General features: G+C 34.2%; 1 protein-coding gene across 2 annotated transcripts in view; it reads right to left on the bottom strand.

Moving 5' to 3' along the window:
* Nucleotides 1-14295: 14295 nt before the first annotated feature.
* Nucleotides 14296-26142, bottom strand: part of LOC131532905 (matrix metalloproteinase-16-like) — a 68106-nt gene continuing 56259 nt past the window's right edge. For both annotated transcript variants that reach the window (XM_058764749.1, XM_058764750.1), the window contains 3 exons: nucleotides 22577-22727; nucleotides 22375-22490; nucleotides 14296-19869 (listed from right to left, as the gene is read on the bottom strand). In XM_058764749.1, coding sequence (XP_058620732.1) covers nucleotides 19541-19869; nucleotides 22375-22490; nucleotides 22577-22727 — 596 coding nt within the window. In that variant the 3' untranslated portion in view covers nucleotides 14296-19540. The remainder of the gene's footprint in view (nucleotides 19870-22374; nucleotides 22491-22576; nucleotides 22728-26142) is intronic.

Here is a 26142-nt window from a genome sequence, read left to right as displayed (position 1 = left end):
ACTGTTGTTCAGATGCGTTCAAAGAGATTAAATTACCATAATGTATTCAGATGTATTAAATAATGTTTTTTTTTTAAATGTAATTTATATACTGTGTATATGTGCTCGACCCATAAAAAAATTTCACTTAAAATAAATATATATTGTTCTAAAAATAGGCTTGATTTTCTTTTTTAAACACCAAAAACACAACCTAAAAAATTAATTCAGTTAGAAGAGTTTTCAGAGTATTCACATTGTAGACATTTCACATAGTAAAATATAAAGAATACAGTTTTCCATGAACTGAAGTGCCCTCTAGGTCAAGAGATCAGAAATCATGCCAGCAGTTTATTCTTCTGGAAATTTCAGTTTAATTATGCTCTGGGATTGTTAGAAATGTGGTTGTGCTTGTGTGTTACTGGGGTCATATCACACATTTATTTCACTTTTTCTTCCTGAGGATAAGTTTCTTTGCATATTAGTCAAGTTTATTGCATCATTTAATTTTTCATGAATATTTTCTATCCTTTCTCTGACCGTTAGACTTAAACATGCCCTTTTTTTTTTGCTGCTGCTTCTGAGTAAACACTCTCTTTGAGATAAACACTATTTTGCTGTGGGTTTGCAGGTTTTGCATCTGAAAGTTGCGTCATGTTCTCATTCTATATTCGGTGCTTTTATTTCACAAGACCAAGGCCAATTTGATTTTTCATGATATAAGACCTTTAATACTTATTTCTGTGTATGTGTGCATGAGTATGTCTTTGTGCTGTAAAAATATATTGTTCATTGTTAGTTCTTTTTAGTTAATGCATTAACTAATATTAACAAATGAGACCTTATTGTAAAGTGTTACCACATAATTTTAGTTTAGACACAGTAGTATGTAGTATGCAGTGGGTTAGTAAATGACTGCATATGACCTCAGTCTATCTTATGATTGTTGTTCAGTCTTTTCTGACCTGCTGTCTTACGGTAGCTGATCTCTGAAGCTCTCATTGATGTGGCAAATTCACTGTGAAATGAGAAACGCTCTCCTGTGTGCTTGTGTCAGTGAGTGAGATGGTCTATATGCATGCAGAAACAGACAGCTGTCCCATTTGCAGCTGATTTTTTTTAAACTGATTTGCACTTTGTCTCAACGGGACTTGAAGCTAATTACCTACAAGTTGACTGATGGGGAAAATCAGCGAATGAAATTAATAATTGTAAGAGTGATATCATCCTTCTTTGGCAGCATCTCAGGGGAAGCAATTTAGACCTTTTTATGCAAGCAACAAGTGTCAATTAAAATGACTGACTGTGACGGCCGTAGCTACAGATGCTGAGAGACAATTTGAACATGATCCCTGCTGCAGTGATTGTAGTGTTTTAGGGTGCATTGTCGACACTCACCCCATGCTGAATATGTGTTGTGCAGAAAAGTATAAATTCCATTTATTTTCTCCTTTGAGCAATTAATTTTTTAATGATACTGAATATTCTTAAATATTTTTTAAGCTTGTAGTCAAAGACTTGTATAGTCAACTCTTTTATGTAATGTTGTAGCTGCCTCAAATGTGACCCTGGACCACAAAACCAGTCATAAGTGTCAATTTTTTCAAAATTGAGATTTCTACAGCATCTGAAAGCTGAATAAATAAGCTTTCCATTGATGTATGGTTTGTTGGTATAGGACAATATTTGGCCGAGATACAGCTTCTGAAAATCTGGAATCTGAGGGTGAAAAAAAATAAAAATACTGAGACAATCACCTTTAAAGTTGTCTAAATGAAGTTCTTAGCTATGCATATTACTGATCAAAAATTAAGTTTTGATATATTTACGGTAGGAAATTCACTAAATATCTGCATGGAACATGATCTTTACTTAATATCCTAATGATTTTTGGCGTAATGCATAATTTTAACCCATACAATGTATTTTTGGCTATTGCTAAAAATATACCCCAGCGACTTAAGACTGATTTTGTGGTCCAGGGTCACAAATGTCATTCACAGGTACAGTGGGGGGAAAAAATTATTTGATCCCCTGCTGATTTTGTACGTTTGCCCGCTGACAAAGAAATGATCAGTCAATCATTTTAATGGTAGGTTTATTTGAACAGTGAGAGACAGAATAACAACAAAAAAATCATTTAAAAAAAGTTATACATTGATTTGCATTTTAATGAGTCAAATAAATATTTGACCCCTTTGCAAAACATGACTTAGTACTTGGTGGCAAAACCCTTGTTGGCAATCACAGAGGTCAGATGTTTCTTGTAGTTGGCCGCCAGGTTTGCACACATCTCAGGAGGGGTTTTTTCCCACTCCTCTTTATAGATCCTCTCCAAGTCATGAAGGTTTCGAGGCTGACGTTTGGTAATTCAAACCTTCAGCTCCCTCCACAGATTTTCTATGGGATTGAGGTCTGGAGACTGGCTAGGCCGCTCCAGGACCTTAATGTGCTTCTTCTTGAGCCACTCCTTTGTTGCCGTGGCCGTGTGTTTTGGGTCATTGTCATGCTGGAATACCCATCCACGACCCATTTTCAATGCGCTGGCCCTGACGGTACATGGCCCCGTCCATCGTCCCTTTGATGCGGTGCAGTTGTCCTGCCCTCTTAGCAGAAAAACACCCCCAAAGCATAATGTTTCCACCTCTATGTTTGACGGTGGGGATAGTGTTCTCGGGGTCATAGGCAGCATTCCTCCTCCTCTAAACATGGCGAGTTGAGTTGATGCCAAAGAGCTTGGTCTCATCTGACCACAACACTTTCACCCAGTTCTCCTCTGAATCATTCAGATGTTGATTGGCAAACTTCAGACGGGCTGTACATGTGCTTTCTTGAGCAGGGGCACTGCAGGATTTCAGTCCTTCACGGCGTAGTGTGTTACAAATTGTTTTCTTGGTGACTATGGTCCCAGCTGCCTTGAGATCATTGACAAGATCCTCCCGTGTAGTTCTGGGCTGATTCCTCACCGTTCTCATGATCATTGAAACTCCACGAGGTGAGATCTTGCATGGAGCCCCAGACCGAGGGAGATTTCTTCCATTTGAATAATCGCACCAACTGTTGTCACCTTCTCACCAAGCTGCTTGGCGATGGTTTTGTAGCCCATTCCAGCCTTGTGTAGGTCTACAATCTTGTCCCTGACATCCTTGGACAGCTCTTTGGTCTTGGCCATGGTGGAGAGTTTGGAATCTGATTGATTGATTGCTTCTGTGGACAGGTTGTCTTTTATACAGGTAACAAACTGAGATTAGGAGCTGTCCCTTTAAGAGAGTGCTCCTAATCTCAGCTCCTTGCCTGTAGAAAAGACACCTAGGAGCCAGAAATCTTGCTGATTGATAGGGGATCAAATACTTATTTGACTCATTAAAATGCAAATCAATTTATAACTTTTTTGAAATGCGTTTTTCTGGATTTTTTTGTTGTTATCCTGTCTCTCACTGTTCAAATAAACTTACCATTAAAATTATAGACTGATCATTTCTTTGTCAGTGGGCAAATGTACAAAATCAGTAGGGGATCAAATAATTTTTTTCCCCACTGTAATTTGTCATAAAATCCAGTACAAAAATGTACCCCCCCCCCCTTTAATATTCTCCCTATTTTAAAATATGTTTGCTTCAAATCAAATGTCAGAATTTTTTATTCATTCTATTATATGTCTTAAATATTCATTTTTTTGTATTTCTTATATATAAATATATGTTTTACAAAGTATAATGTGTATATATAGAATGCAGTGCTTGTGCTGTATTCGAAATATTTCTTTTTTGAATAAGTTCACTTTTTCATAAAACAATTGAAGTACATTTTCCCCTCTTTTTTTCTTTCCCTTTTTTTGTCAAGATTTTAAAATACCTTTGCTTCAAGTCAAAAGTTGTAATTTTTTATTTTATTTTATTTTATTATTTTGTTTAATAGTTTAATAATTTAGTAGTCTTTGGTTCATGACATGGAAAATAATTTTTCAAAAATGCCTAGGGAGAAAATAAATTTCCAGTTTCAAGGCTGAAAAAGTGGGCAGTCACAGTTGTAAATACTGGAAAATCTATTTTATTTTATTATTGTTTATTTGTATTTATTTATTTTATTATCTTTTTTTAAGTCATTACATCTAATAGGGTCCATTTAATGACTGTGATATCAACATTTAAAGTATAAAGAACTAAAATAACAATAAAGTATTTTATTAAAACATTTTATGAGAGTTTATGATCAAATAATAATAATTATATTTTTAATAATTAAAAAAAAATCAGAAATCAGAAACAATACATATAAGTAAAACATGGCACATTAAATGATAAATATACATAACAAAACAAAACATTAATAACATACAGTCCCATAGGTCCCTGCATTCATTTTCTTTTTAACTTGAGTTCTGCTTTCATGAGCACGTAAATCAATAATGATTGAACTTCAGTAACGAGAAAGCAGCAAACTGTCTGGGTGATAAACAGGTTCGTCACTCTATTAATATATTTAATCAATGACTAATGAGGCGTTGAGTCAATTCTTATTTATCGGACATGCTGCGTTCCCACAAACTGACAAATATGTCAGGACACTCCCACACAGTTTACTAATATTTATCAGCACCGACAGGAGCCGCAAAGGTCGAGGACAATGTGCTGACGTATCACATCTGCTGCTAAGCAAACAGTTATTTAATCAGTGGAAGAATGTGTTTCCTGTGATCATCGTTGCATTTCTCGTCTTGTCAGGTGTCTGATGTGTGTGAAACACTTTCCTGATTTATCATCCTTCCTCTCAGAACTTGCAATTAGTATATTTCCGATTAACAAGACAACCAGGAATCAACTCGGCAGATGAAGATGCCTTTAGAGACTGCAGCCAATCAGAGTGCAGCTCCTCAGCGCCCCATAACCGTTACCTAGCGTGGTTCATTATCTGCTCTGATTTGCATGAGGTAATTGGCTATGTCTGTCATACATAATGCAAAATTTCTCATGACTTTATTTAGAAAAATTAGAGATCATCTACAGAGTGGAAAAATAAGGAAAATGAGAAACTATAGATTCTAAAAATAACCAAGCTATAATTTACAAATATATTGTCTCTGAACAACATTCAACAGGGTTGTGCACCGTTCAGAACTGAATTTAAATGTAAATTAAATTGCTGAATTTGGATTGCAGTAGCAAACAAGATGACAAATTGTAATTTGAATTTAAAAGTAAGGAAGAAGGAAGTGCATTAAATGAACTGAAATTCAAAGCCATATGACTCCTCTTTTTACAAAAACAAAAGAGCAAAGATTGTCAAGATAAACTTTAAATGTTGCCTTAATAAAACCTAAAAAAGCCATAAAGTTTGAAGGTTTATATACCAGATAGATAGATTAATGTATATACAGAGAGATGGATAAAAGAGATCGATAGATCGATAGATAGATAGATAGATAGATAGATTGATAGATTGATAGGTAGATAGATAGATAGATAGATAGATAGATAGATAGATAGATAGATAGATAGATAGATAGATGATAGATAGATAGATAGATAGATAGATAGATGAGAGATGGATAGAGAGAACGATGGATGGATAAATATGGAGAGATGGACGGATGGATAGATAGAGAGAGAGATGGATAAAAGATAGATATAGATAGATAGATAGATAGATAGATAGATAGATAGATAGATAGATAGATAGATAGATAGATAGATAGATAGATAGATAGATAGATAGATAGATAGATAGATAGATAGATAGATAATAACATTTGTGGACCAGGATACCTAGAATTCCCTAGAATGCATTTCCTGTAAGTTCTTCTGAATTGCAATATAGTCATTTTTTCTTCCTATCGTTTCAGTTCAGATTCCAGTTCACGTTTCTGTGTGTTGTGGCCGATTCAACTTCGTAATCCTGATGAACAACTGTTCAGTTCCGTCTTGTTCAAGAATCTGGTTCACCAAAGTGAACACCAGGAATCAGGTATACAACAAATGACACTTGACAGCAGTAATATTTCCACTAAACACAAAGATGTTTTTTTTTTCATTAGCCATGGGAATTATGTTAATGAAAAGTCCACAGTAGAATTTTGCAACCTTCACAGCATGAAAATCAAATGCTGACTTAATTTCTCCCTCATTTTACCCTCTGACCAGCTCTCATTTAATCCCCATCAGCGGCCCCTGCGCTCCAATCAACATAATCTGTTTCACTTTGACCCACATCTACAGCCAAACAATAAGTCTTGACTGAGATTTTGTCTTTTTCTCCTGTTGTGAAACAAATTAGAAATAAATCAAGCCGCTCGTCTGAACGTCAGGCGGCCCGGGTAGACGTATTAACATAATTTACATGAGCACCACAGGAGATCGCAGACGACCGCTGGCCAGGTCTCATTAAATTAACATGATAATGTCCCATTCTAATTTACAATTACTCCCAACCATCAAAATGATGCTATTGAGCCCCAGATCCACCCTGCTGTCATTGAAAATCAATGATGTAACGTTTTCTTGAGCTCACAAGAGGTGCAATTAACTGATCACATTATCCTAAAGAAAACTCATTCCAGCTAATACAGTGTTTATCTTGGTCCTCTGAAGGATTCTCAGTGAACTCAAGGAGCAAACAGTACATGATCCATGCACTATTGGGAAAACCACTATTATGGTTACTCATACTTGGGGTTAAGGATTTGAACAAACCCCTGGGATGATCTGGGATGTGTTCAGATAGTATTTGAATATATGCCAGATTGTGGGACTTGTTGCCATTATATAAATAATATTATTTTTTGAAAGAAAAATTTTATTAATAATTTATTAAGCAAGGATGCATTAAATTGATCCATCCAATATATTTCTAGCAATAGCCAACAATACATTATATGGGTCAAAAAATCATTAGGATATTAAGTAAAGATCATGTTCCATGAATATATTTTGTAAATTTCTTACCATAAATATATCAAAACTTAATTTTTGATTAGTAATATGCATTGCTAGGACAAATTTAAAGACGATTTTTTTCAATATTTCGATTTTTTTTGCACCTTCAGATTCCAGATTTTCAAATAGTTGTATATCGACCAAATATTGTCATATCAGACAAACCACACATCAATGGAAAGCTTATTTATTCAGCTTTTAGATGATGTATAAATCTTAATTTGAAAAAAATTGACCCTTATTTTTGTGGTCCAGGGTCAAATGCAGATTTGATGAGTGTAGGAGGCTTATATTTAATATTTATAGAATATTACAAATCTTACTGATCCCAAATTTTGGATCTATAATGAAGCTTTTTATTTTTATTCTGCTCTTATAATTTTAATTGCTGTAAAACACTTGTGATCTTGTGATTTGCTTGCTTAATTTAATGCAGTGTTTTAGCTAATATATAAGTGACTTTTTGCATTTCTGTGTGAGAAGTGTTTTAAATGCAGATGCAAATACAAACCATCATACTATCCGGATATGAAATGCTTGTTAATTCCAGGTGAAAGGTGGGCCATAAAGACTTTCCGGCTGGGTCTTTTAACTCAGCCCTGACAAAACACCCAGAACGCCCTAGAAACCGTATAGCAATGTTCTGGAAAACACCTTAGCATCAAGTGCCAGCTTTTATAGGGTAGGCATCACTTTTTTTTCCCTCCAAGAAAATATATAAATCTAGTTCATTTATTCACAGTTGATTACATACTATAATTAGCATTGCGCCCAGCAAAAAATGTCCCATTAAACATTGTGTCACAGCAAGTAAAAAAAAAAACCCGGAAGGTCCCTAAAAAGCATTCCATCCATCTGTTCGCTCTCCTCTTTTATACTGTGATATATTTTATCCCTGCCTATTTACTTTATGTCCATACATTCCAAGAATAAAGAGTTCACATGACTCTCAAAGGAGATTTGCTCATTAGGAGTTACAGCAGCCTAGTGCCCCACAGGTCTAAAACTGCTCATTTATATCATTTCTCTCTCTCTGTCCTTTAATTGCTGTCTCTTACAAGGTCTTCTCTCTCTGTATCTGCTCCCCTGACTCTGATTGTACAGATATTTCTGGCTACGGATTAGCACTGAGTCTGTGGTAGCCTTGACAGCTAGATTTCAAATGATTAAATAATTACCAGAATTGTGTCTGTCTTTTATGGAAGCTTGTTTCCACAATGGGATAAAAAGGTTGTTTTTATCTCACAAGTTTATATCTCACAATTCTAACTCAGATATAAACTCAGAATTGTGTGATATAAACTCTTTTTAAGAATTTTAAAGATTGAAAAAAAAAAGAAAAGTCTGAATTGGGATATATAACCTTGCAACTGAAGGAAAAATAGTCCGAATTTTGAATTCAGTCAGAATTACGATTTAAAAAAAAAAAATCATTATTGTTATTATTATTAATAATATTTACAGTCTTAAGTCTTTAAAAATAAAACAAATCTGAATTGTGAGATAAAAGGTTGCAATGACATTTATTTATTTATTTATTTCTGCGACAATCTTCCATAGTCTGTTGATGCAGATCAAGCACTCAGATCTATTTTATAAACTTTTCTGAAGTAGTTAGTTGGAGTTTAACGTAACTTATGTATCCATTTTACAGGATAGGTTGTTTTCTATATTCATGCATTTTCAAAATGTGTATAACTCCTGATATTTTAAAACTACCAGCTAAAGATAAGTCTACATCCTGTCAGTACTGTTTGTTCCCTGCAGGTCTTTGGAGTCATCTCTACACTCCTTGAACTAATATGCTTAAAAGTACAGCCTCTTCTGAAGCGATGGCTCCTTCACAGACCATTGCGCATGAAGAGTGCCAGGTCAGCTTCAATAAATCCCTTGTACATAAAATACAATATTTTTCTGCTTTTTTATTTAATTTGTTTCATCTTTTCACCCTTCTAAATAAAGCACAGAGCGATGACCCAATGTTCAAGCATTTTAACACTTAAGCAGTACTTGAAAATACATGAATGCCATTGTGTTAGATAACACATATCTGCAAACAAATGATGCTAGAATTTCTCTGAGCCATTTTTGCAATGACTTAAGTGGTGTCAAGGTGATTTCATCACTTTTACTATGAGTATGTGCCACAAGCATTTAAAAACCAGGAAGTTTTTCAATATGCTTAAGTAAAATTGTACTTGCTTTGAAATGTTATTGCCTATATAATGCTATGACATTTCTAAACTGTTACCTACATGTTCAAATACTTCCCAGGGATCACTGACGATGTGTATGCATATGCACAGTATATATATATATATATATATATATGTGTGTGTGTGTGTGTGTGTGTGTGTTTTCCAGCTGTGTTCCAGAGGTGTAAAATGGGACAGATTTATTTTATTTTTAGTTCTATCAAATCAATGTTACTTTAATATTTTAATTAAATATTTAATTTAATGCAATTATTTTTTAACACATACAGTATATTGATTTTTATATTTTTAATTTTGTAAGACAAAATGTTTTTTTTATTATTATTCTGGTTTGTACATCTAATTTTACATCTGTCCTTTAATACATGATAGAAAATTGTTTCAGTACAAGGACAATTTAGTACAAAGCCAAGTATTTAATTCAGAAAACAACATATCTTTATAATACAATGCTTAATATTTTTTCCTCACACTTTCTCATTTGGTAGTCCCTGGTATCAAAAAGTTTGAAAACCGTATCAGTACTAATACAGTATAACATAATAACAGTACAACATAATTTAAAGTACTGTTTCTTCATTGCATTGTGTGTTTTAAGGAAGTTATTTGTAAACTAATTTTATTTCTTATTTAGGAAGAGACTTGGTTACAATAGCTTTCTAAGTTGCTTCTCTGTTCTAAGAGTGAAAATATTCAGAAATTGTATTCTACTCTGCCATAAACAAATGGAAATGCTGACTCCATTGAGTGCTATTAATTGCTTTCCCATTCGTTCTACTGATCTCCCGAAGATTAGATTGTAGCGCTTTGTCAGACGGCCATGTTATTAATTATCATTCCACTGCAATTTTGGTGAAGGAAATTATATTTCTGAGAGATTCATCTGAAATACAATAAGAGCTCTGGGCATATTGTGCATTAGAAGTGAAACGTATTAACCTGTTTAGGGCCTGTTTAGACACTCTACGGCAGTTGATTTTTGAAAAAAAAAATCTATAATTTTTTAAGAAGATTATTATAAAGATGAATGAGATGCTGATGTTTTTCCACATGCAGTGCAGCCTCAAACACTAAACAGCTGTCTTGTAGCATTTTTTTTCTCTTCAGGTTGGAAACCACAGGAGATCACTCAGCCCAGATATTTCCAAAACACCTCTGACATGTTTGGAAAGTGTTTAGAGATCATGAACTTACAAGTGCATGAACTCTTTGTGTGTTTTATCCCCAGATGGTTCAGAGCCACCAGGGAAATGACGAGAAACACACCTGCTGAGAACCTCAGCTGAAGATGAAACTGACTCAGATACAGTACTTGAAACTAAGGTATGTTTTTCAGTGAGTGTCTTATATGTTGTTGTGCCTGTTTCTCCCACAAAGCTTCATATGGCTTTGAATATAGTGCACAAGTGGTATGGACTACTTCTATGGTGCTTTTTATTTTTACAGACATGTTTCAGCTTGATAGCCACACTTGATAACTTTCCACACACAAAAATAAAGTTTCCAAAATTTTTTTTTTTCCAAAGAAGAATCATTATTGGTTCCCCAAAGAACCTTTCAGTGAACCATTTTTTTCTTAGTGTAAAGAACATTTTAAAACTCTAAAGAACTGCTCCCCACTATAAAGAACCTTTTTCTAGAATGGAAATTTAAGGTTCTTCATGAAACCATAGATGCCAATAAAGAACCTTTATTTTTGCACCCTTCAAAATTATGGTTCTTTATTGGCATTGATTTCATGAAGAACCTTTAACATGAAACCTTTCTATTGCACAAAAGGTTCTTTAGATTGTTAAAATGTTCTTCACACTAAGAAAAAATGTATTCTTTTAAGAACTGTTCACTGGAAGGTTCTTTGGGGAATCAATCTATACTTTTGTAACCTTTATATTTTAGTCACTCTGAACTTTGATGGAAAAAAAGCTATGTGAAGATTCCTGAAAATTCTCCTCATGTGTAGAAGAAAGAAGGTCGGGTTTGAAACTGCTTGAGGGTTCTTGATTTTTGTAGTACTTCAATCAGAAAGTTTTAGATCACCTCATTGTTCCTGAAACTCGTATTACTTTGTATTCTGTCCTTTAATTCATCCCTAATTCTCACTTTTTTCCACCATCATTCTTTTTCTCTCTCTCTGTTCTAAGTTAGCTAAATGTTTCAGCAGCTACCGTCTCTGTGGCAGGTTAAATTAGGCAGAAATGATCACTCGTGGGAGCTGAGGGGATGCTTCAGGATGTGTAAAACAGACGGAGGAAGAATCCCAGTACCTGGAAACACATGCCCGGTTCTCTAGAAAGACAGCTGACGTAGGTATTAAATGCAGTACTAAAAACACCTCCATTATATAGTGTTTGTGTTTGGCTGTTTGCCGCAGATTAATGTCTTGCAGTCAAGTGAACCATGCCGTGTATTGATTAGTTCCCAGAGAACATGTTTCCAGCCTGCAGGCCTCCAGTTAAATGTTGATCATTAAAGCTACTACAAAGGTTAGAACCATTAGCAGGGCCACATGCAATATTGCACAAGTCTCTGAGTGGACTAATCAGTTACTGGTTTAATCAGGTTTTCTTTTCTAATGCATTGAGTAAGTCACTAGATATTTAGGATGTTCAGATGTAGAAGGTGTCATTGAGTGCAAAATACTTGTTGTGTTTGAACTTGAAGTCTGTAGTTTATGCATGTTTAGGGAAAGTAATGACTTGACTGCAGAACGAATATAGAATTATAGTAAATAATAGAGAAAATATTCATCCCAGCTAACAAAAATATGTCAGCTAACAAAGATCTTTTGGTAATGTTCCCTTTAAGCTATATTGTTTTAGTACAAGGACAACATAAAAGCCAAGTATTTAATTCAGGAAACAACATATCTACAATACTTAATATTTTTTTTCCTTACACTTTCTCACTTGGGAACCCCTGGCATCAAAAAGTTTGAAAACCCTGCTAATGTACTTACTAACATAACTAAATAAGTAATATAAAGTGCTATTTTATGTTTTGGATATCTTTTTGTTCCTTCCTTACATTGTGTGTTTTAAGGAAGTTATTTGTAAACTCGTTTTCTTTCTTATTTTTGGATGACTAAAATGTGAAGTATATGAATGAATATACCATGGTGCATTTTCAGGTTCAAATCGGAAACTTTACGTCCATTTTATTGTGTGCATTTCCAACACTCACTCACGAATTTGTACGTATTTTATGAGGTGGCTAATTCGTACCAAATCGCACGACCTCACTTGTACGATTTTGTACGTTTTCTGTGAGGGGTAGGTTTAGGGGCGGGGTTAAGGGGGGTCATTTGTACAAATTTGCCACCTTATAAAATATGTACGATTTTTCACAAAATGTACGAATTCATATGAGCCAGGTTATGCAATTTGTACGAATTGGCCACCTCGTAAAATATGTGTGAATTGCCATGAGATCAGGTTGCCGTTTGAAAAAACTGAACTTGTCAAGGTGACAATTAACTACATCTTTTTACTTTTTGTAATGTCTGTTATTTTGTAGAACCTTCTGAGCGAGATACGATATTTCTGTGTCAAGCAGGCTGGACGTAGTACTTCCATTTGTGAATGATTCTGTTTTATCGCAAATCTTTTAAGCGAACAAATCGTGGATGAAAACTGAGGTAAAGGTTTTGATTGTGTTTTTCTAATCGTTTTAACAAATGATTCAGTGAGAGAATTGTGGCATAAAAAACTACTGCAAAATTCACTTGTCGCCACCTACTGGTGAAATAAAGGAACCTGCTAAAAGGGTCAGTGAACAAATCTTTTTGCTGAAATGATTCCAAAAAATTCAAAATGATTATTTTGCATTTTTATCCTGTTTTGTCAAAAAAAAAAAATGTCTGAACATTTGGCTCTCCAAATAGTGAGTACATTATTATTTGTCTGGAAATTAAATTTGTTTGAACTCCATTGTTGGATACAGTATTCCTTCTCTTTATTGTACTGCATATTTTGGAAAAAGTAGGTCATGTGGTTCATTCTATTCAAACAAAAAGCATAGCAAGAGTTTTTGGTAAGAGTTGTACAGAAGTAATCTAATTTGTCAGCCTGTATGTTATGTTTGTGTATGGAATCTATAGGTTATGCTGTCTGTTGGTAGCGTGTGTGGGTGTTTGCTGTTTCAGTCTTAGCGATATTGTGATATTTCAGAAAAGTCAGTAAGGCGTGGAGAGTAGAATGATCCCCACGAGCAAGTCAATATTCTGAGAAATGGAGCTAATTTCTTCCTGCAGTTCGAATCGCTTTAGCACAGTCCGACTAATGAGGATAATGAGCTCTCACTGCAATTGTGACTCCTAGCTTTGGCTGCATCCATGCACATCTGCCTGGAGACACTCATAAAGACAATCAATGTTTGCGAAAATCTCATATATAATGTTATTTAAAAGAACACTAAGCGCTTTAATTAAAAGGACTTTGTAATTATGGCAACATATTTATAGCCTATTTAAGTCTATCGCTTTACGAAATGGAAGGTTTTCATAAAAAAATGCCCTGGAAATGATTTGGCAACATCTTTAAAAGCTCATTGTCTTAATTTCTTTGTTCAGAATTATTAGTTTTGAGTGTGTGGGCGCGTGTGTGGGAATATTTTTAATGCATTTATTTGAGAAAATGCTTTATATTCATATTTTATAAGTTATAAAACTTTTAAAAAGTCTAGTTAGTTTTTATGCTGTAATCTGTTTGTTTTAGAGTTTTCTAGTTTGTGTGTATTGTTTTATGTGTGTGCATATATTTTTGATAAAATTTCTGAATTTATCATTTTGTATACTTTTTTATTTTTTATTAGAGTTTTTATTTCGGTTTTATTTGTCAATTTGTTTTTGTATTTAAACTTAAGTGTTAAAAAAGTTAATCTGTTTTAGTTTTAGTTCAGTTTTTTTATTTCCTTTTTTTGGTAAATATTTATGTTGGAATTTTTTGGGCAAATGTTTTCTACTTATATTTTATACATTCTCATATAAAGTATTTTATAGTATTTTTAGTTCGTTTTTATTTTAGTTTTAACAAAAAAAAATTTTGTTTGTTTTTTCAGAGACAGGGATGTTTGGACTTGGAATGATCCGTAATGAATCAACCACAAAAGAGTGAAAATGAGGATGCATGACGATGGTAGAGGTAGATGAACACACAAATGCTCAGGGGAAATATGTTCAAATGAGTTTATTGATCAATGAAATGGATCGTCAACAGATACATCACAAATACAGGGCTACAGACAGAATGAAAAAAGTATAAACATGTTTTTCAGACTTCGTTTGTTTCCTTCATTTGGAATCGTTTAACATAATCAGGATGGCAAGACGATGCACATGACAATGAGGATGACTGAGATTAGCACAGATGCTAATGAGTTGGAGGAACTGAGACGTTAGTCTGGAGAATAAATGATACCATGTCGCAAAGCAAACAGAAAACCACATCTTTGCTAAAGTTACAGAAACTGTAAACATGAATCAGGGTCTAGCACCAACATGTAGCCGATGGGCGGCACGACCTTTGACACCTGACTTAGCTGAAGCTTAAGGCCTTCACAGAACACACAAGAAATATATGCAAGGCTTTAACACACTAAACTACCAATCCATGCACCATCACGACTAGTGCTACATGAGCGCGAATACATTACTTCTGCACGGACCATCATCAAATCAAGTGTAAATCCATAATGTCTAAAATAATAACAGCACCAAAAGATTACAGGATGACGCTCACCAGTGTAGGTCCAGTTAGCACCACAAGTTCTGTCGGCTAGACAGAAAACGTTCAGAGAGAGACCAGACTCACTGTTCACACACAACGACAGATTAGCTTCTTAGTGAATAAACACACGCGTCGCACGCTCGTCCGTTTCTGATCAACTAGTCAGATAGACATCCAAAAATTAGTTCAAATAGTAGATTTTTTATTTTTTATGCTTAAATATTTTTGTTGCAGTTTAAAGGGGATGAATTTAGAGACACAACTTCACAGTGAACATTTAGAACACTGAGCTTTAGCATGATCATTAGATTTTCAGCATAAATCTTTAGTTTATTCCACCATTGATTCCATTGAAAAACAAATTCACCACTTTTAAGAAAATTATAGTCAGATGAATATATTATTTTACTAATTTAATAATAATAAAAAAAAAAAAAATTACTTTTATAGTTTATGTACACTACCATTTAAAGGTGTAGGGTTTGTTTGTTTGTTTTATTTATTATTTATTTATTTATTTTTACACCACTGAATAAAAAATGAAAAAAAAAAAAAAAATTAATTGCAACTGTTTTTATAACTGAGTTTATATCTCATAATTTGGACTTTGTTTCTTGCAATTTTGAGAAAAAAAAAATCAAAATTGTGAAATATAAACTTTCTCTCAAAGTTTTTTTCCCCCTCCGAATCCTAAGTTTACATTTCACAATTACGTGTTTTTTTTTGTTTGTTTTTTTGCACCACACACTAAAAAAATTGTAACAATGTAATTGCGACTTTTTTATCTCACAATTCAGACTTTTCCGATAAAGTAAGAATTGCTTGCTAAAAAGTTGCAATTACCTTTATATATATATTTTTTTATTTTATTTGGTGGCAGAAACTGCCTTCCATATTAATTTAACCAAAAGTGACAGTAAAGACATAATGTCACAGATGTTTTCTTTTTCAAATAGATGTTCTTTTGAACTTCCTTTTCACTGAAGAATTCGGGGGAAAAAATCTCATGGGTTTCAGCAGCACAACTGTTTTATGCATTGGTAATAATAAGAAATGTTTCTTGAGCAGCAGCAAATCAGCATATCTGAAAGCTTTCTGAAGGATCATGTGACACTGAAGACTGGAGGAATGATACTGAAAATTCAGCTTTGCATCACAGGAATAAATGACATTTTAATATATATTTAAATAGAAAACAGTTATTTTCAAATGTAATAATATTTCACAATATTAGAGTTTTCAATGTATTTGTATCATATAAATGCAGCCTTGGTGAGCAGAAGAAACATATTTCATAATCATCACAAAAAAGTCTTACCAACCCAAGACTTTTGAATAGTAGTGTACATGCATCAGATATTTTTGGCCCTACATTTGATCCTAACTAGTTGACTAGTCATTCAGACGACCCACCGAGTACTTGAATTTGACAATTTGTAGTTTCGCACATCCCTATTATCCCATCCCATATCAACATTGCTGGTCGGTTTAGAGTGATTAACGTTTAAAAAAACAGTCACAGACAGTAATTCGGATCATTTAGCGCTTTAATCTCTCATCTCAGCCGTTATGCTTGCAGTAACCATGGCCGCAGTCATTTTGCTGAGCTAGATTTGAATTGGAACATAGATGGCAGTTGGATGCCCGACCTGACCTCATCCACCATGCCAGCGCCCCAACGGCCAATCAGAATGCGCATGGGCTGCGGCTGTCTCTGTTTACTTTTGCACTTGGCGAGTTCTAAATGCCTCTGCCCACCGCCGTCTCATATTTTATGCTCTGATTCTTATCATTCTAGCTAAATATAACCACAGGATACACACCACCTTTATGATACTCGATTTTCTGGATTATTTAATGATTGTCGTTTCCTCTCAGCTGTTCAAAGCTGACTTTTGTTTGATCGGCTGGGATTCTGGGAAACGTTCAGATGCACTCATGCGAATGCGCACATACACACATATACACAGTGAGAAAGAGAGTGGATTGAACACTTACAAAATGTACTGTACATGGTACATCAGAGGCTTTTGAGATATACCATGGTACTGGAACTCACATGACATTGTATTTACATGGTATTTCCAAGAATATGTCACGTGTTCTTAATACAGTGGTACAGAATACCATTGTATATCAGAATACCATTGTATTGCCATGATAAAAAGTCAAAAATACTATGGTAATACCATGGTATGTGTTAAAAATACCATAGTAGTACCATGGTCAAATGATACCATATATAAAATATCATGGCAGTAATGGTACATTGTGTAAAATCGGATGGTAGTGCTATGGTACATTTTCAATTTACCAGTACCATGGTAAAATGTCCAAAATACCAAAGTACATACCATAGTAGTATAATGCTACCATGTACAATACTAACAGTCCCATGGTAAAATGTTCAAACTACCATAGTAAATGCCATAGTCGTATCATGGTACCATGTTCAAAATACCATAGCAGTCCCATGGTAAAATGGTCTAACTACCATAGTAGTATCATGGTGTCATGATCAAATGTCATGGTAAAATGTCAAAAATACCATAGTAGATTCCATAGTACCATGGTGCCATGTTCAAAATACCGTAGTAGTATCATGGCACTTACTATGTTCAAATGTCACGGCAAAATGTCCAAAATATTACCCCAGTTCCATGTTGAGAACACCATGGTAGTACCATGGTAAAATGTCAAAAATACCATAGTAAATAACATAATAGTATCATGGTACAATGTCCAAAATACCATGGTACATTTTTTGTAAGTGAACGAAAGTCAGAAAAGTATTGTGGCTGTACCATGGTAATACCATAGTGTTTTGATATATTGTGTGGTACTAAATGATTACCGTACTAAAATACTATGCTATTACCATGGTATTTGTGTTAGTTGAAAGAGTAGATGTTTATATTTTCCCAGACTGAATATGTATGTATAGTAAATGTGAACAAAGCGCTAAAAGGCATTTTAATCATATACTGATTAATTTATTAAGTCTGTCAGGACGGTTCGTCCCAAACCAAGTCATGAAGTACATGAATTTGAAGAATGTCCCATTTTTTTCCTTTTTTTCTTAAAACAATGAAAAAGGAAAAAAGAAAGAAAAAAGAAAAATCTAGCATCAATACAGACACACATTCAAACACTGCTTGCCAGAAACACGTATATGGTTTCCTTTAGATCACGTACGTTTTTTTTTCTTTTTTTCTCGTATCTAAAGGAAACGTGCCGGATGACAGCTTAGCACTTTAAGTACCACTTTAAAGTTGAGGTTGAGACCATTTGATTTCAAATGTACCAAAAAAATGAAAAACAAACATAAAAAATGCTAATGCAAGCAAATAACTGTATGTTCAAACATACATCCGTTCGATGCAAAGGACCGATCTAGCGTCAGACTGCGAGACATGAATTGAACCGAAAGTTCTGACTCCATAAAAAAAAAAAATCATCCGATCCTTTCGCAGAAACTTCCGATCACAAGCAATGGTGAAACGTTACATGATATATCCTTGATTTTCTTCTCGGTTGATAATAAAGACACAGGACTGGATGTGAAGGCTTGCATACACTTTGAATCAAGCGCTGTCCTGAGTTGCTCTGGTGGTTCTGGTTCAAACGTCAAGGTTCTCGGATCCCATCCAGACCTAAAAACAAGGCAGTCCGAAGGAGATGACATGCTCTGTCTCGAACAGCAACCTTTCGGAAAAAGGGAAGAAACGAATTCTCAAATCTCTGTCCGTGTAAACACGACCAAACGAGTGAGCGTTAAGCACGATAAACGGTTCAAGCACTTCCTTTGCATTGCAATTCTACCGTCGGACGGAAAAAACGCGATAAAGTATTCGTCGTTGCAGTGGCTTGGTCTTCCCTCTGTTTTGACTGATATGTTAGGCAGAGGTTAAGGAGTCCCGCCCCGTTCCAGTGCGGCCCCTGGCAAAAATGAGGTCTCAAATCGATCTCAAAGGGAGCAAAGCAATATTGCACTGCCGTTCCGACAGGACAAACGAAGCGGTGCTTAAAAAAAAACGAATAAACGAAAACAAAAGCAACAACACAATCAATAATTAAGGCTATTAAAAATATTGCAGAATATTTTGGCCCCTGTTTTTGAGACAGACTGCCACAACAGTCAAAACTCCCCCCACTACATATCACTGCAAAATATTTAGAGCAGGGAGGGAAAAATAATAATAATAATAAAAAAAAGTAAAAAGAAGAAAAAAGATCCTCTTTGGAGTCTTATTTGGTTTGGGATGCTTTAAAGGGAATCGTAAATATTTCTGTTTGAAAATAAATAGATCGGAGTCAAGCGAAAATTCGAAAAAGTAAAAAAAAACGCGACTCCAGCGACATTTTCGTTAATTTTTTCATGTTTTCAGCGTGCACTTTTAAAACCTAAAGGTATAGCAATCAGCGATTTCCACATCGAACGGTGGCACTGGATGGCGCAATGCACCATGGGATCCTTGCAATCCCGCAAGCCTCCCGCAAGTCCTACAGCGGGTGCACTGGGGCCAATGGGACAAGAGAAGGGAGTTTTGGAGGGAAATGCGCCCCTCGTCTCCTGGAGGGGGGAATCAAAGCAAAGGCCCTCGCTGTTCTCCTTGAGTGAGACGCAGGTCGAGAGCCAAAGTCCGCAAGTTTAGGGTGTTTACGCCACCGTGTCTTGTGGCCGTGTGACTCACACCCACTCCTGCATGGAGCGTTTGCAGTACAGTATGTGTCGGGGTGTCCCCTTCCTCTTGAACTGAAAGACGGTGTAGATCAACACCAGCAGGCAGAGCGCCAGGACGCAGGGAATGACGATTGCGATGGCTTTGACCGTGCTGGCTTCGTTGTCCAGTTTAATCACCACGTCCTCGTCCTCCGTCGGCTGCATGTCAGGGTCGATGGGTGTGAGGTCGCATCCCATGAAGTCTTTGAGGATGGAGCGAGGGTAGCCCGGCTCCACCCGCAGCCTGTGATTGTTGAACTTCCAATACTCTTTGTCCTTGTAGAAGTAAGTGAAACCTGCAAAGCATCGACACAGGAGACATTTATTTATACTTTTGATTTCTTTTACGGTCATCTGACACTCACTTAATCAAGTAAGTCTTGTTAAGTATAAACTTTAGCAAACCTCAAAGTGAATATCTGTTTTTCATTCTGTACATTATAATATAGTGATGCCTAAATTCACTTAGCATTTAAATTGATTCAGTGTTATTAACTAAAATTAAAACCATAAAATAAACTTTTGTTACTTGAAATAAAACTTTATTTTATCTGAAAAAAAAAAAAAAACTTTATCTGAAATATAATAATTTAAAAAAAGTTAAATGTAATTTATATAAGCTACAGTAGCTTTCAAGGCAACATTTTTCTCATTTTCATTCTCATTTTCATTTATTTTAAATTCGCATACTACAATAACTAAAACTAAAACTGCTATAAAAATGTATAAAAACTATACAGACATAGTTAAAAGCTAATACAAATGACAAAACACAACTACACAATTACTAAAACTAACTAAAATTAAAATGAGAACAGAAAATATAAAAACAAAAACTAATTAAAATATTAAAAATATATTATAAAATTAAAAATATTTTAGCTTTTTATATTTTAAAATATCCCAATTATATTTTATAATTATAATTTTAGGAAATATAAATAATTTTTAAATGTAAAATCTAAAAATATATATTTTATATAATTTAATGTTTTATGGTTTTTTTTTATTATTATTTTTCTATTTGTTTTCATAGTTAGTATATATGTACTTTTACATATATTCTAAATATATGTAAAATGTATTTAAGACATTTTTTTCAATTACCAAAAAAAGTGACAAATAAAAGTCCAAAGTGTCATCAGACCTGTCATCTATTTTTGGGTTGTTCAGGCCAACTGGCATTGACATTGAGCCATGGTGCACATGTGGGCTGATGCAAGTTCCAATCTGAGATTAATCCTGATCTCACATCTCCCTGCTAATTTCCTGTCACTCTCCACTAAATCTGTTGAACAAAGATTCTAAATCCTGGAAATAAAAATGTTCCAGACTGGAAGAAGAGCTCAGTGTGATCTAAAAAGCGTGATCTGAAAGGCTTATCATAAGACCACGGGTTATTGTAACATCGATATTTGCAGGACTAGAGCGCAGGGGAAAAAAAAAAACGCTATCCTTTCCCATCTCCCCATGATCGGCTGGCCATGATGACACATAATTAGGGTCAATTTTCTCAACTCTGTCTCGCCCACAGAGGCCTTTTGGGTAACGTGCAGAGACAGGGCTGAAAGAAAGCCCACAATCACTTTCAAAGTGTGGTTAGCCAAACAATTTCCCTGGAATATCAATCCACCCTTCACGCTCAGATGAGCGCCTGCGTCCACGGGCAAACCTGGCAGCGGGGCTGGGTACAGATGGCATGTGCATGGCTGTCGACCTGCGCGCCTGCAGCTACGGACTGAACTCATGCAAGACGTCCCCACCCTGAGAGCTCCTGCCAGAGATGTTCACACTCGCCCCGAAACAACCAACCTTTCAGAAATGTGCTCTCGAGCAGAATGAAAATAGGCCAGCGTAAACGAGAATGACACTGCTTCTTAATGCACAGAAAACATTCGGGGTCAAATGCATGAAAATTTAAGGCGCTGCATGGTCTGTTTGTAGTTTAAATTAGTTCACTAATGAGTCTTTAGACTTTATTTAAGTTTTGTATATGTTTAGAATCATTATTGGTTTTTCCCTTTTTCTGAAGCGCTTTTTATGTTGGTTCCGAATTGGGTTCCAAATACTTTCTCTGCCATTGTTGGCTTTTTTATACAGAATGTAGTAGAGAAACAACAGGAAATTATGGGAAGATGGTGAGGACATGAGGTTTGGAAATGTTGCAAGCCGGATTCAAACTCGTGTTGCCTGCATGAGCACCACAGCACTAATAACTAGCTGAAAAAATTCTACTGAAAATACCAAGTTATGATCTTATTAAGGAGTTAGTTGTCTTAAAATGAATGTTTCGCCTCCATAAAAGTGGTTTATGTGACTTGTGCACAATATTTCAAGTTTTTCTACGCATTAAATTTGAAAGCCAAGGCAGAAGGGATGTTAAATATTGGTGTGTTCCTCACACAAAGCTACTGTATGATTTCAAAAGACTTGGAATATGGAACATGGGTCATATAGATCATTTTTGCAGAGCTTTTATGGCATTTTTGCAGTACAAAGGCATCTCGGATAGAAGAAGGAAAGTCTTATGGATTTGAAACGACATGAGGGTGAGTAGATAATTAAAATTTTGATTACATTTTCAAGTATAAGGCGTAAAAACTTTGTTAAAATGGCCAACAACATAAACTAGTTTGGATGATTACATAATAAAAAAATGACAATAAATTATATTACAAATATTACAGTACAGTATTTGTCAGTTTGATTTGAAAAAATAATTTCTATTCTGAATGAACAATGGACATAAAAAAATATATATAAAATTATTGTAATGTAAAAAATGATTATAATAAAATTACCGTTAGCTTTGTCCACAAACGCTCCTTGTGGAGAATCTGGAACACCCTTCCATACAGTGATGGATTTGGGATAACCAGGATCTATCATTTTCAAGTCTTCATTATATCTCCAATACCTGGATATAGATAAACAGAGAAAGTTAAAACACACACATGGCCGAGTGCACATACACACACACACACACACATGCTGTGCACATACCTATCTCCTTTGAAGAAGTAGGTCTTGGCCACGTCCTCCCACCAGACGGCTGTCTCTATACTCTGCGCCGGCATGCCGTTTCCAAACATTGAGATGTCCTGCGGGTAGCCAGGCTGTAGCATTGTGTCCTTGAACACCCAGAACTGCTTGCCTAGAAAAAGCACAAGAACAAAGGAGAAATCAGGAGATTACAGTATTCAGCCCAGGGTAGATTTTGAGAACGTTCAGTCATTCAGCTCAGTCAAAGAAGGAAAATGTAAATCATGGTTTCTATAAATTCTTTATGACTTGCTGATTTGTTCAAGTGTGGCTCCACATACCGCTGAGGAGTTTGCTGATTTTAGACAATTTATTGAGTATATATTGTGATGATTTAAATGCGCTTTTTTTGGCTATTACATACCCTGGAGTCTGTGTTATCAATATCATATTGATTTCTTTCTGTGACTTTTGAGTATAAGAGTGTTGACAAAAATGCATTAATATTGTGTTGGTGTTAATTTAGTGAATGATGGTGAGGAAAATATGCCTTGATTGATTGTACTGTATTTTGTTGCAAACTTTATGAATCATAATGGCTGTTTGGTTTAAATATTTTAATCCATTTAACAGCAAATACATAAATACATGAACATTATAAAATAAAAATAAGTTTTTAAAAAATCCATTGAAAACATTACAGTTTTTAAAATGTATTTATTTATTTATAAAATTAAATGCACTATTATCTTTAATATATAAATACTTTACAATACTTGTATTAAAATAATACAAATAAAGTATTATAAAATAAAAATATTATAAATTATTTTATAATATTATAAAATGATAATAATTATAAATAGTAATATAAATCATTATAAATATTATAAATAAAATACATTATATACATATTACAGTAAACAAGAGTCTTACAGCAAATACATGTGTAATGTATACATATATTTCTAAAATATTTACTTATAAAAATATTTTAAAATATTATTAAAATGATATATAGAAAATACAATATATATATATATATATATATATATATATATATATATATATATATATAATATTAGTGCTGTCAAATGATTAATCGTGATTAATCGCATCTAAAATAAGTTTTGTTTACATAGTATATGTGTGTGCACTCTGTATATTTATTATGTATGTATAAATACACACCCATGCGTATTTATATTTAAGAAAAATGGGTAACACTTTATAATAACTGCACGCTATGAAGGTAAGCATTAGTAAATAGTCAGTTCATCCTTTATAAAGCATTATTCCAACATTAATAGTCATTAGTAAGCAGTTTATAAATAAAGCTATAAATGCCTTGTTCTTGATTTATAAGCATATCTATAACAAAGGAAATTTAAAAGCTCAGTTATCTTCCTAACAGAAAACAAACACAACACAGAGGGATACAGAACTCAGAAATATTTATTTCAAGATGCAAAAAAATTAAACTGTACGACCGTACACTTGCATTTTTATTTAATTTTTTTTTCTATGAAATTGCAGAGGTTTATTTTTCATTTTTTATCAAGTGTACAGTTGTACAGTTTCATTTTTTGCATCTTGAAACGATATTTCTGTGTTCTGTATCCCTCTGTGTTGTGTTTGTTTAACTTTTCTGTTTGGAAGATAAATGAGCCTTTACATCTCCTTTGTAAATGCTTTACAAGGTACAAATAGTCCTCACTTCAGATGAGCTCACAAAAATAGATGGCTGGCAACTACTAAATGTTTTATAACTACCTGACTTAATCATGAAACATTAAAGATTTATAAATATACATTTAAATAGTTTATTAATCATTTACGTACACTTTCTAAATGATCTTATGAACCACTGACAGCTCCTAAATAACTGGTTTGTAAATAACGTAATAATTTAGAAATGATAAATTGATCATTAATAAAGTATGAAAATGCAATTATTAAACATTATAGATATGCTCAAGAACAAAACATTTATAGCTGTATTTATAAACTGCTTACTAATGCTTATTAATGTTGGAACAATGCTTTATTAACAATGAATTGACTATTTACTAATGCTTAACTAATAATTTAAACTAATTTCATAAAATATAATATAGCTCTACTCCCACCGTATGCACATTTATCCAATGGAAAAACTAACTATAATCACATTTCCTGTTTATACCAGTGAAATTTGCCTCAAATCACTGATAATCTGACACTGAGGTTATTGATACGGAATCCCCAATATTTACATCATTTCCAGATAAATGTCTGTTTCAGCAAAACCAAACATTCAATTTCACAGTTCAGGCACTTCCTGTTTGCCTTTAATTACCGTGGGCAGGCCTTTGGCCGCATGTCTGCCACTGTTACTCAGACCTGACATGTTAATGCCTTCACTTTAAAATGTCAGTGTGCTTTAAGAGAGCAGGGGCGCAGCGGGCCGGGTTAAGGGCTGTCGTGGTTTGTTTGGAGTCCGAGGGGTCAGAGGAGGACACGTCTATCATTCTTCCTCTGGAGGAGGAAATGCCTGTCACGTCACCTGCGTCTTTCTCATGGCCCTCTCAGCGGGGTCAGGTCTCTCTGTGCCAAACGCGGGGCCGAAGAGTGCGAGAGAGATCGCTGCAGACCCCTGGAGCCTAATGTGTGTGTGTGTGTGTGTGTGTGTGTGTGTTTGCTCATTTATGTCTGTGTTTTGTCAGTGATTGTGCGAGTATGCTTGTGAAAGTGAAATTGCAGGATGGTTTTATTGTAAATGTTGGCTGGAGGTCAACGTTATCCAGAGCAACACATTTAAATGTCCAGATTTGGCCTTGCTTTCTGACCTACTTAACTGCTCAGAGGTCAGTGTAAGCGATCCTCACTCTGTGCTGCTTTCCACCGACAACGAGTGTGAAAAAAAGTGTTTATTTGCCTCCACATGGACCACACACACTGTGTACTAGCCCATGGGAAGAACATCACAAATGTGATGAGTTTATAAACTCAATCATAATGAGCTCGGTGTGATTTCAAACATTTCTCATCAAAAACACATTATATGAGAGTTATTTTATTCACATTCATTTATAGTTTTTTACTTTGTGTTTTATATAATATATTTTTATTGTTTATATAATTTATGTTTATATAACATTTATTCATGATACTTAGTAATTATTATTTTTATTGTTGTTATATGGTAAAAATAAGAATCTTCATTTAGAATTTTATTTATTAATATTATTTATAACATGACAATATAAAAACTATATACAGTAATATTAATATTAGAAATATTTCAATGAAATTATTCATTATTATAACTTAATAATAAAGTCTATAAATTCTGTTATTTAAATATTTGAAATATGCACAACTGTGAGACCTCTTATATTTATTTTTACCATATATTCATGAGACAAGTATTATTTTGATTATATATATTTAATAATAATAATAATTATTATTATTATTGTTGTTGTTGTTGCTGTTATATGATTAAAATATAAGAATCATTATAAAATGAATCTTTATTAATACTACTACTAGTACATCATTTATTATATATATATATATATATATATATATATATATATACTGTA

This window comes from Onychostoma macrolepis, chromosome 24 (genome assembly GCF_012432095.1).
Source record: "Onychostoma macrolepis isolate SWU-2019 chromosome 24, ASM1243209v1, whole genome shotgun sequence".
NCBI classification, from domain to species: Eukaryota; Metazoa; Chordata; class Actinopteri; order Cypriniformes; family Cyprinidae; genus Onychostoma; species Onychostoma macrolepis.
The sequence above is the reverse complement of the archived record's forward strand: the minus strand, read 5'-3'. Positions and strand labels throughout refer to the sequence as shown.